This window comes from Oncorhynchus keta, chromosome 16, assembly GCF_023373465.1.
Source record: "Oncorhynchus keta strain PuntledgeMale-10-30-2019 chromosome 16, Oket_V2, whole genome shotgun sequence".
In the NCBI taxonomy this organism is placed as follows: domain Eukaryota; kingdom Metazoa; phylum Chordata; class Actinopteri; order Salmoniformes; family Salmonidae; genus Oncorhynchus; species Oncorhynchus keta.
The window spans coordinates 2929274-2942341 of NC_068436.1; the positions used below are offsets into that span (position 1 = coordinate 2929274).

Here is a 13068-nt window from a genome sequence, read left to right on the forward strand (position 1 = left end):
TCATAGTCCTTTGTGAAGCCCCCCACCCCCCCACCCCATCAAAGAGACCGTCAAATTTGTATAGACCCTCACTGCCATCATCCTCCTTTTACCACTTCGACAAATCTTTCCCAAACATGACTTCTCTAGCCCTCCCTTCTCTTTAATTCTCAGCTCCACCTTCGCAGCTTTCCCGTTATCTGATCAAATTCCCACATTGTCCTTTTTCCCTTCGTTGGATGGACGTCAAACTTTCCCCGCCCGTTCCCGAAAGCATTTGGCGATTGGCGTGTAATATGTTTGGCACGCGTACAGTTAAGCCCTGAAGCTTAGGCTTACGCACTAATACCAGATAGCCTAAAATAATGAAAGACAAAAACCTCGACGTAGCCTATAGATAGAAATTGCACAACAATGATCTTTTTAGGCATTTTTAAAGGCATTGTTTTCTCTTTATTCAACTCCAAAACCCATCCGCCCCGCGAATATAACCGTAGGAACTGCGGGTTATGAGTCAACCCGCGCATCACTACTACACAACACCAATATATAGATAATACAGTGTGTATGCCAGGTTGATGGCCCGGAGTATTGGCTACTCTGTTGTGGATGCAGCTCTTGGCTTATTCTGCCGGGGAAACGGCGAGGGACTGAGTACAGATTCCTTCCTGCATTGAATGATCAGTGGAATAAGTACATTACTTGTATCAATAATGAGAATAATCACTATTTAGTTACTATTGGGTCAAACCCGGACATGACCCGAACACCCAAAGCAAACTGTAAAATGTACCCAGAGAGCTTTAGAGACCGAACACCAACCTTTACACTACTTCAACTGAATGTCCGTGGAAGTACATGACAGCATCAATAATGGCTGCGTAATCAATGTGCTATTGTTGCAGTTTCTATGACAACTGTTAGAACTGGACACCTCGGGGGGGGGGGGATATGTTACGTTATTATCTTTACCGTGGTTCGTCGAAAGCAAATGTGATAACGACCTAGCAAATCCATCTGCAACAGTAGTGGGTGACTATCTGCAACAGTAGTGGGTGACTATCTGCAACAGTAGTGGGTGACCATCTGCAACAGTAGTGGGTGACCATCTGCAACAGTAGTGGGTGACCATCTGCAACAGTAGTGGGTGACTATCTGCAACAGTAGTGGGTGACTATCTGCAACAGTAGTGGGTGACTATCTGCAACAGTAGTGGGTGACTATCTGCAACAGTAGTGGGTGACTATCTGCAACAGTAGTGGGTGACTATCTGCAACAGTAGTGGGTGACTATCTGCAACAGTAGTGGGTGACTATCTGCAACAGTAGTGGGTGACTATCTGCAACAGTAGTGGGTGACTATCTGCAACAGTAGTGGGTGACTATCTGCAACAGTAGTGGGTGACTATCTGCAACAGTAGTGGGTGACTATCTGCAACAGTAGTGGGTGACCATCTGCAACAGTAGTGGGTGACTATCTGCAACAGTAGTGGGTGACCATCTGCAACAGTAGTGGGTGACTATCTGCAAGAAGGAAAATAGTAAGATAAAGGAAAAATACAACGGTTCCTTAAGGCCGATATCATTTCCTGTTGTTTGAAGTGTTCGGGATCAGTGTGTGGGAGTCGGGTTGCGAGTGTCTGCGTTTAAGTTGTTACTAATGAAACCCAAGGGTCCTCGGTGACAACGAAGAGGATGTTAGATGAGTGTGTGTTCTGTTGTGCAGCTCCTTGCTATTTCACAACACAGACACTTCCGTGCGCACGCACGCGTACACACACACACACACCCACGCGCACGCACACACCAAAACACAGTTACAGATACCCAGACACACACAGGCACACAACCACAAGACACACGCACGTACACAGGCATGCACACACACTCAACAGAATGAACTGCTCGCAGACACACCTTGGGGAGGCCTAGGCCCATTTAAATGGAAAGGGAACCCGCGAGGCAAATGCACACTGTCAGAACTGTCAAAGCCTGTGATGAATGAAGATAAATCTGCCTCCCTCTTCTCCCTCAGAGAAGCACAGGAGACACACAGGGAGAAAAAGGTGTGAGTTACTAATCACATCCCATTTTGACCATCTGTGCCGTCACTAAGTCTTTGAGCCCGACGTGTCGGGCAGGATCCTTTCATTTGTCTGTTGTTGGTGGTGCTTTTTGTTTTTGAAATGTGAGCACGTGCTGATGTGAGCATGTGTGACAATGGCGAACCTGGCAAGCAGAACAGTGCAATGCTACTGGTAATGGTTTTGGGCCGCAGCGTTTCTAATGTGCCTCTTTTCCTGGTTGATTGTTTAAGTGTAGGCCGTATAAAACACATATTCCTGAAAGGGCCATGAACAGTACCTAGTAATGCATTATACTGTTAGATTTATTATTCATCTATGATTTGCATGGATAGAGAAAGTATTCAGACCCCTTCACTTTTTCCACATTTTGGCAACAAGACCTCAGAAACAGAAGGGACCTTATTTCATGACCAGAACATGAACCGAGAAAATAATTAACTTAACATGAACGGAGCAGCATGCGCAGAACAGCAAATAACAGAAAATGAATAAAGTTGTGTGAGAGAGAGAAAGAGAGAGTGGAAGAAAGAGAGAGGGGGAGGACACAAGTGAGAGAGATGGAGGATGAATGAGGCCAAAATCCAATGGAACCAGATGGCCCCCGGAACAAGTAGCGCCTGAGGCGCCCGCCTCCTCCCCCACAATCCTCGGCGTGAAGCAACAAAGGTGGAGGGCACTGACACACATGAGACAGGCCCGACCGGTTCTCCTGTCGATTTCATCTGTGTCTGGAGGTCCTCTGGGAGAGACGCAAACATTTTTGGGAAGAAATGGTAGAAGCCAGGGTCAGCTGTTTTTAAGAGCGAGGAGAAAGGTGACGTGAGAGAGGCAGGGAGAGGGAGGGAAGGGAGGGATGGATGGATGGACTGAGAAAGAGAGGGAGAGAGAGAAAAGGAAGAGGACCGTTGTTTACAGCACACAGAGTACCAGCACTGAGGTTCCATTCACTTAAAGGACTGGCATTACACTACATTTTATGGCAACACATTTATTTCTTAAATGGAGCATATAGCTTAGCAGACTGTGTAGCAGCTGCGTCACCACTGTGTCTTTTATACTTTCTCCCTCTGAACACCAGTACTGAAGAGACTCAACGAGGCAGGTAGCCTCGCGGTTAAGAGCATTGGGCCAGTAATCGAAATGTTACTGGTGGTTCAAACCGACAAGGTTAACTGCCTTGAGCAACGCAGTTAACCCCGAACAACTGATCCCCGGTCGCCAATGATGTTGATTAAGGCAGCCCCCCTCACCTCTCTGATTCAGATGCGGGACGACTCGTTTTGGTTGAATGCATTCATTTGTGTGGCTGACTAGCTATCCCACGTTCCTATTAGCAAGGGGAACAATGAGAAAGAAAGAGTGGTATGCCAACTAACATGAGCAGCTAGTCTAAGAGAACGCTGGAGATGCAGTATATAAATACACTGAACAAATGGTTTCATTTCCGTGGATGGAGCTAACCACAAAGCAATCAGTGAGGCCCTTCCCACACCTCCCCTTCGCTCCTACAGCTACACACACACACACACACACACACACACACACACACACACACACACACACACACACACACACACACACACACACACACACACACACACACACACACACACACACACACACGCACACACGCACACACGCACGGCCTGAAATTAAATCATGAAAGCCATTTCATTAAATTGAACTGTAATTCAATAGCCGCAATCATTCAGTAATTTCAAACGAAGAAAATCTCTCATTACGGTAGTCTCCTGTCCCCGGCACGTCGAATAACTCCGCACCATCAGATTGAGCCCAGTCAATTCCTGTTATTGACTGTAGAAGACACACCAAAGACACGGATAAACACTTCTGTCAGCGCAACACTACCAGAAGTATTTTGCAATATCTTTGGCCTTGTTGTCACTGCTTCACTTTACATGACTTGAGTGCAAACAGCTTGCAGTATATATGAACGCCATGTATACCAGGCCGCAGACCAAAGTGCATACGTTCATGTTTGTATGAGTGGCCCCCAGCAGTAAACAGACCTACGATCCTGGCGGTGCTATGCTCTACAGACTGAGACACATAGAACCGCATACAAAGGGAACAGAACGTCGGATATCTGCACGCTTGTACAAGAAACGTCTCCTTTTTCTTGTGATTACGCGGGGCCGGAAGGTAAATACCAGCACCACATGACAAATCAAACATGTCGTACTATGTTAGTGTACGTGCACAGCAGAGCATATGGGCCTCGGCAGGGGGTAGCAGGGAGTAAAGAGTACAGTATGGTTTTGATGCCTGGTCTCTATAGTCATTGTTTGTTTGTGTGCTTTGAGAGGCTCTTGATCCCTGCCTAATCTCCTGCTACAGTCTGTCTGTCTGTCTGTCTGTCTGTCTGTCTGTCTGTCTGTCTGTCTGTCGCAGCCAGCAGCAGTAGTAGCACCACCTCCCTCTATATATGTAGGTCAAATAGGGTATTCTCTCTTTTCGCCAGCCCCACTGCTACTTCCATCCACACACTCCCCAGAAAAACGCCAAAGCAAATAGAACAATGGCACAAACACACATATGAGAGATAGGGACACAACAAAGCAAATTAAACCAAAGCGAGTGTAGTGCAGCCAGCTCGTACAGTGTAGTGTAGTGCAGCCAGCTCGTACAGTGCAGTGTAGTGCAGCCAGCTCGTACAGTGTAGTATAGTGCAGCCAGCTCGTACAGTGTAGTATAGTGCAGCCAGCTCGTGCAGTGCAGTGTAGTGCAGCCAGCTCGTACAGTGTAGTGTAGTGCAGCCAGCTCGTACAGTGTAGTGTAGTGCAGCCAGCTCGTACAGTGTAGTGTAGTGCAGCCAGCTCGTACAGTGTAGTGTAGTGCAGCCAGCTCGTACAGTGTAGTATAGTGCAGCCAGCAGTGTAGTATAGTGCAGCCAGCTCGTACAGTGTAGTATAGTGCAGCCAGCTCGTGCAGTGTGTAGTGCAGCCAGTGTAGTGCAGCCAGCTCGTACAGTGTAGTATAGTGCAGCCAGCTCGTACAGTGTAGTGTAGTGCAGCCAGCTCAGTACAGTGTAGTGTAGTGCAGCCAGCTCTACAGTGTAGTGTAGTGCCAGTGCAGTGCAGTGTAGTGCAGCCAGCTACAGTGTAGTATAGTGCAGCCAGCTCGTACAGTGTAGTATAGTGCAGCCAGCTCGTGCAGTGCAGTGTAGTGCAGCCAGCTCGTACAGTGTGCAGCCAGTACAGTGTAGTGTAGTGCAGCCAGCCAGCTCGTGCAGTGCAGTGTAGTGCAGCCAGCTCGTACAGTGTAGTATAGTGCAGCCAGCTCGTGCAGTGCAGTGTAGTGCAGCCAGCTCGTACAGTGTAGTATAGTGCAGCCAGCTCGTGCAGTGCAGTGTAGTGCAGCCAGCTCGTACAGTGTAGTGTAGTGCAGCCAGCTCAGTGTAGTGTAGTGCAGCCACTCGTGCAGTGCAGTGTAGCAGTGTAGTATAGTGCAGCCAGCTCAGTGTACAGTGTAGTATAGTGCAGCCAGCTCGTACAGTGTAGTGTAGTGCAGCCAGCTCGTACAGTGTAGTGTAGTGCAGCCAGCTCGTACAGTGTAGTGTAGTGCAGCCAGCTCGTGCAGTGCAGTGTAGTGCAGCCAGCTCGTACAGTGCAGTGTAGTGCAGCCAGCTCGTGCACAGTGTAGTGTAGTGCAGCCAGCTCGTACAGTGCAGTGTAGTGCAGCCAGCTCGTGCAGTGCAGTGTAGTGCAGCCAGCTCGTACAGTGCAGTGTAGTGCAGCCAGCTCGTACAGTGCAGTGTAGTGCAGCCAGGTCGTGCAGTGCAGTGCAGCCAGCTCGTACAGTGCAGTGTAGTGCAGCCAGCTCGTACAATGCAGTGTAGTGCAGCCAGCTCGTACAATGCAGTGTAGTGCAGCCAGCTCGTGCAGTGCAGTGTAGTGCAGCCAGCTCGTACAGTGCAGTGTAGTGCAGCCAGCTCGTACAGTGCAGTGTAGTGCAGCCAGCTCGTGCAGTGTAGTGTAGATGCCCATAGATGACCTCCCTGGACCTGACGCAGCATATGTCACAACACAAACACGTACACAGGCGTAGATGTAGAAACAGAATCAACACACAAAGCAAATCAAACAAAGTGTGACGGCTCTCGTTGGTGGTAGAAAGAGTAGACCAAGGCGCAGCGTGGAAAGTGTTCATGATTTTTTATTTTTTTAAACACTTAAACAAAATCGAAAACCAAAAACGCACAGTTTGGTCAGGCAACAGTAACTAAACCGAAAACAAGATCCCACAACCTAACGGTGGAAAAAAGGGCTGCCTAAGTTTGATCCCCGATCAGAGGCAACGATAGACAGCTGCCTCTGATTGGGAACCACACTCAGCCAAAAACAAAGAAACAGAAGACATAGAAATTCCCACCCGAGTCACACCCTGACCTAACCAAACATAGAGAATAATAAGGATCTCTAAGGTCAGGGCGTTACACAAAGTGTACAACCGAGAAGCTAAGCCAATGCCGAAATCAATATATAGTTGTTGGAGACACCCATTCCGTTGAATCCTCATTCACACTTCCACAGACAGATAAGCATGTCACGGACTACAGCTCCCTATTCACATGAAGGGGTCTGATTCCATGGGTGTCCATGGGTCACTTTCTACGTGTGCGAATTATGCGCGTTCTCAGCCTTTTAAAAGTTTTACTTTAGATATGCTTCAGAATGTGTCTTTTTTTAATGTTTCAAAGAGAGATGTCTGACACATTGGCTTCATCCCAAATGCTCCCTCTCCGTCCTCGAGGTCGCCAGGCTGCTCACTCCCTGAACTTGCCTCCCGACTCTCAGCGCACTCGTTACATTAATATCCAGAGCTAATGTGTTAGGTGAGTTGGGACATTGAGGTTTCTGCATTATGATCCATTTATGACACTTGAAAATGACGTGGCAGCCACGTTAGCCCCATTACCATTACACAGGGAATATAATTCAAGTGCATTGTAACTGAATGAGTAGATTCAGAACGATATATAATATTCTAAACGTTGGCCAAACTCTCTGAATTATATGGCTCTGTCTATATCGCCTGTCCAGCTAGATGAACATGCAATGTATACATTTATTCATCCTCTGGATACAGTGCCCTTTGGTGTGCCACAAATTATTAGCACTGCGTGAAATTATTATGAGTACAAATCTAACTGAAGTCTATTCCCATTCATATTTGATGTTTTCAAGTTCACCTGCGTGATTAGGAACACTTAAGTGGTAAGCCATGACTTCCTGTTTCACTGGGGTATAAATATGAGGCGACACACAGGCCAAGTCCCCATGGCCTGAGAATACAGTAATGACATGCAACAAAAAGTTGTTGAGATGCACAAATAAGGAAATGGCAAATAAGGAAATGGAAATAAGAACATAGCTCAACGGTTGAAAATGCCCATTTCCACTATCAGGGCAATAATGAATACGTTTAAAGCTAAAGGAGATGTTAACCATCGGCAAGGAAGAGGACGTGTGTCTATATTGACCCCACGCACAACGAGGAGGATGGTTAGAGTGGACAAAAAATCTACAAGGATCACAGCTGTAGAATTGCAGACTTAGTTGGGTCTCGGGTCAGAAAGTTTCCAAAACTACGATCAGACTCCTCCTGCATAACCACAAGTTGTTTGAGAGGGTTGCCATAAAAAAGCCTTTGCTGTCATCAAACAACAAACTCGGGCGCCTAGAGTTTGCCAAACCTTACTGGAACTTTCAATGGGACCGGGTTCTACGGTCAGATGAGAACAAAATAGAGCTTTTTGGAAACAATCACCAGAGGTGTGTTTGGCGTAGACAGAAAGATATCCATGCAGAAAAGTACCTAATCCCCACTGTGAAGTAGGGTGGTGGATCTTTGATGTTGTGGGGCTGTTTAATTTGCAAAGGCCCTGGACAACTTGTTAGGATACATGGTATAATGGACTCCATCAAGTACCAGCCGATATTAAATCAAAACCTGAATGCCTCTGCTAGGAAGCTTAAGCGTGGACCTCGGAATCTGAAGGAGCTGGAGAGATTCTGTACGGAGGAATGGTCTCAGATCCCTTGCCATGTTTTCTCCAACCTCATTAGACATTATAAGAGAAGACTCAGAGCTGTTATCTTGGCAAAGGGAGTTTGCACAAAGCATTGAATGAAAGGGTGCTAATAATTGCGGCTCGCATATATTTGATTAAAAAAAATGTTTTACGATAAGAATTTATTTAATTTAAAGGTTCAATTTTTGTGAATATTTTGAATGAAAGACCAAGAGGATAAACAATAAATAAAACATTTCACAGCCCATTTTTCTCATTTACCAAGGGTGCCGATATTAGCGGAGGGCACTGTATAATAAATCGGCTAGGTGATATCTGAAGAATATAGTTGATTGATTATTTTTAATATTCATGTATGTATTAATACTGTATTACTTTATAAATGTGTCTCTCTAAAAAAAAATACCCAGTAATATATTTCAAATAAGATCATGTACGTCTTTATGTGTGTCACAAGATATGTTTTTATTTAATGTCGATTTACAAACATTTCTGACAATGGATATATTGAGTTTTGGATTGAAACTCTTCAAAACAGGCATGTGGTAAGATATACACTGAATGTACAAAACGTTAGGAACACCTGCTCTTTTCATGACATAGACTGACCAGGTGAACCCAGGTGAAAGCTATGATCCCTTATTGCTGTCACCTGTTAAATCCACTTCAATCAGTGTAGATGAAGGGGTGACCGGCTAAAGGATTTTTAAGCCTTGAGACAATTGAGACACGGATAATGTATGTGTGCCATTCAAAGGGTGAATGGGCAAGAAGAAAATATTGAAGTGGCTTTGAGCAGCATATGGTAGTAGGAGCCAGGCGTACTGGTTTGAACTGTGTCAAGAACTGCAACGCTGCTGGACAGTTTCCTGTGTGTATCATGAATGGTCCAACACCCAAAGGACATCCAGCCATCTTGATACAACTGTGGGAAGCATTGGAGTCAACATGGGCCAGCATCCCTGTGGAATGCTTCAGACTCCTTGTAGAGTCCATGCCCCGACCGATTGAGGCTGTTCTGAGGGCAAAAGGGTGTGTTACTCAAAATTAGGAAGGTGTTCTTAATGTTTTGTACACCCAGTGTATTTTATTAACCATTATTTAACTAGGCAAGGCAGTTAAGAACAAAGCATTATTTACAATGATGTCATACCAGGGAACAGTGGATTAACTGCCTTGTTCAGAGGCAGAACAACAGATTTGTACCTTGTCAGCTCGGGGATTCGATCCAGCAACCTACCAGTTACTGGCCAAACGCTCTAAAAACTAGGCAACCTGCCTCCCCATGAACCTGCACACACACACATAGATACAGGCAAACAGTCACACACTTTTGTAGTTCTTTCTTTTGGCACCAACAAGTAGATAGTTCCTTCTAAAGCCACCAAATAAAACATCTTGATATCCAAATCATCTCAATTAATCACCTAACTCCCACAAATTCAGATTATAAACATGCCATGTAAATGGTTCACTTCTATGACTTCTGCTGGAAAGCCAATTAGACGTTGAATGTGATGCACCTGTGTTAATTAACCAATGATTAAGGTTTGAAGTGCAGGTTAATGATGTCTTATTAGGTCAGGTACACTACGTCGCATGGATTTGACAATGGCAGAAAACTCCCTCCAGCAAATGCATACATCAATCCAATGTCTCTAAATCCACCCATGACAGATAAGGGGAGATAATTGGGACGCAACCCTCTCTCACTCATCTCTCCCAACCCTTCCCAGCGCCAGAGCTTGAGATAGTAGCAGCAGCAGCTACATAGCTTCTCCACCCCCTCAGGCCTACGTGCCTCTCTGGCTCCATGCAAACATCCTCTCTCCCTGCCACTACAATCACCCACACATTCTGGGGGAAAATCTCAATAATAGTCTTTCCTCAATTTCTCTTATCGGTCCTCACCTCGTCTCCTGGAGTGTGTGTGTGTGTGTGTGTGTGGAATCGTCTCCTTATTGAGACAAGGGAACAAGGACAGAGGACACAAGGAAGGGTGGAACAGACTATTGAGATGCACAGTCTGTCTACACTATGGCTGTAAGGGCTGAGACATCGGCTCTGTCCGGACCTTAATGAAAAGACCCAGGCCTCAGAGACAGGAAGGGACAGTCAGGATAAAAGACTCCCATTCAACGTGCCTCGAGATCAGATAAGGGCGGCGTTGTTAGCTCCTCTTCTCCTGGTGGTTCTTTTGGAGTGGAGATCCTATCGATATGGATCATACATGGCTGGATACGGCTCAATTAAAACGGGCAATTGAAAGTGCATGTATGCGGCCAGCCAACATTCAATACTACACTGAACAAAAATATAAACACAACATGTAAAGTGTTGGTCCCACGTTTCATGAGCTGAAATAAAAGATCCCAGAAATGTTCCGTACACACAAAAAGCTTATTTCTCTATAAAAAAAAATACATCCCTGTTAGAGAGCATTTCTCTTTTGCCAAGATAATGCGTCCACCTGACAGGTGTGGCATATCAAGAAGCTGATTGGACAATAAAAGGCCACTCTAAAATGTACAGTTTTGTCACACAACACAATGCTACAGATGTCTCAATTTTAGAGGGAGCGTGCAATTGCTATGCTGACTGCAGGAATGTCCACCAGAGCTGTTGCCAGATCATTTAATGTTCATGTGGATAACATAAGCCGCCTCCAACGTCGTTTTAGAGAATTTGGCAGTACGTCCAACCGGCCTCACAACCGCAGATCACGTGTAACCACGCCAGCCCAGGACCTCCACATCCGGCTTCTTCACCTGCGGGATCTTCTGAGACCAGCCTCACAGACAGCTGATGAAACTCAGGATTATTTCTCTAGGTAATAAAGCCCTTTTGTGGGGGGAAAAAAACGTATTCTGATTGTCTGGGCCTGGTTCCCAGGAGTGTGGGCCTACCGCTGCGCCCCTGCCCAGTCATGTGAAATCTATAGGTTAGGGACCTAATTTATTCATTTAAATTGACTGAATTCCTTATATGAACTGTATACAATTGTTGAAAATGTTGCATGTTGTGTTTATGTTTTTGTTCAGTATATACAGTACCAGTCAAAAGTTTGGACACACCTACTCATTCCAGGGTTTGTCTTTATTTATACAATTTTCAATCTTCTGCAATCCCTACCTTGTCACAACACTGATTGGTTCAAACACATTAAGATAAGAAATTCCACAAATGTACTTTTAACAAGGCACGCCTGTTAATTGAAATGCATTCCAGGTGACTACTTCATGAAGCTGGTTGAGAGAATGCCAAGGTTGTGCAAAGCTGTCATCAAGGCAAAGGGTGGCTACTTTCAAGAATCTCAAATATACAATATATTTACATTTGTTTTACACTTTTTGTGGTTTACTACATGATTCCATGAGTGTTATTTCATAGTTTTGATGTCTTCAGGATTCATCTAAAAATGTGAAAATAGTAACGATTGAATGATTAGGTGTATCCAAACATTTGACTGGTACTGTATGTCTGCCTTTAATTCTTGGCTTAGATTGACAGTGTCTCGGTCGGGCAACTGCCGGTCTTACAGATGTCGAGGGAAACACATAAAAGTGAGCCATTGATTGACACAGGGTCGTAAAATAGCAACATGCTCTTGTATAGTGGCAGTGGAGCTCATTGGGTTGCAGGGATAGGTTGCCATTCATAGAAGCTGCCTGGAGTTGCCTGTTGGGTATTGAGCAATCAGATCTATAGGTGAAATACTTAGGCCACAGAAAATACCTGCGGCACATTTGTCTTCGTACAAAATGGCACCCTTTTTCCTATACAGTGCACTACTTTTGACCAGAGCCCCACAGACCGTGGTCAAAAGTAGCAAAACTAGAGGATATGGGGAGGGTAGGGAATGAGCGTTGAAACGTTATGTAAATGTGTGAGAAATAATCAATAGGAGAGCTTCACCCTGTGATACCAAGATGGCCGAAAGCAATTCTTCTCTTGTTATGGTACTTATGGCAGCACAGAGAGCTCTCTGTCTTCTCTGGCTGAAGTGTATACGTGAGGAGAGGGAGGGATGGGGAAGAGGAAGGGAGAGAGAGACAAAGGGGGGTGGAGAAAAGGGAGAGAAACAGTTGGGAGAAGAACTGTAATAAGGTAGGGAAGGAAAGAAGTGAGGAGGGAGGAGAGGAAAGAAGGAAGAAGAGAGAGAAGGAGGATTGGGAGAGAAGGGAAGGAGAAGTGGAAAGAAGATAATGTAGTTTGAGTGCATACTGCATTTATCCACCCGCCCACGCTGCTCCCCATCTATCACTATACATCTGGATTAATACATTATACAGATCTAGGTAATAAGTGATAGGACATGGGAGTACCTCATATAACCTGCAATTGAAAAACCTCAAAGAGCAAGCATTTTCACACAATTCTCAGAGTTTCAGTGGAAACACGAAAGTACTTATTGTGACCTTTTAGCAAAGTTGATGTTTCCCCTCAGCGGATATTGCAAATGACATGTTTTAGTCTCAGTCCTTTTCTAGCGTCACATTATAGTCTCATTTTGCTTATGCATAATACAAACGCAGTGACAAATGTATACCGTTAGCGATATCTTTTCAACAAACTCGATATCAATCTACAAATGATTTCTATAGAGAATGAGAAAGAGAAAATAAGACCAAACTAATGGTGTTCCAAAAAAGGTCCAGTCGCCAGGACTACAAATACAAATTCCATCTCGACACCGTTGCCCTACAGCACACAAAAAACTATACATACCTCGGCCTAAACATCGGCGCCACAGGTAACTTCCACAAAGCTGTGAACAATCTTAGAGACAAGGCAAGAAGGGCATTCTATGCCATCAAAAGGAACATGACATTTGACATACCAATTAGGATCTGGCTAAAAATACTTGAATTAGTCATAGAGCCCATTGCCCTTTATGGTTGTGGGGGTCTGGGGTCCGCTCACCCACCAAGATTTCACAAAATTAGAC

General features: G+C 45.1%; 1 protein-coding gene across 7 annotated transcripts in view; it reads right to left on the reverse strand.

Annotated features, from left to right (window-relative positions):
• The window catches only part of LOC118395356 (catenin alpha-2), a 697964-nt gene that overhangs the window by 233453 nt on the left and 451443 nt on the right, over nt 1-13068 (reverse strand). The window contains exons 8-9 of one of the 7 annotated variants that reach the window (XM_052464408.1): nt 9327-9411; nt 8591-9138 (exon numbers count right to left, since the gene is read on the reverse strand). The exons of the other annotated variants lie outside the window; for them this stretch is intronic. Coding sequence (XP_052320368.1) covers nt 9364-9411 — 48 coding nt within the window. The 3' untranslated portion in view covers nt 8591-9138; nt 9327-9363. Of the gene's footprint in view, nt 1-8590; nt 9139-9326; nt 9412-13068 lie in introns of those variants that run through there. 7 annotated transcript variants of the gene reach the window in all.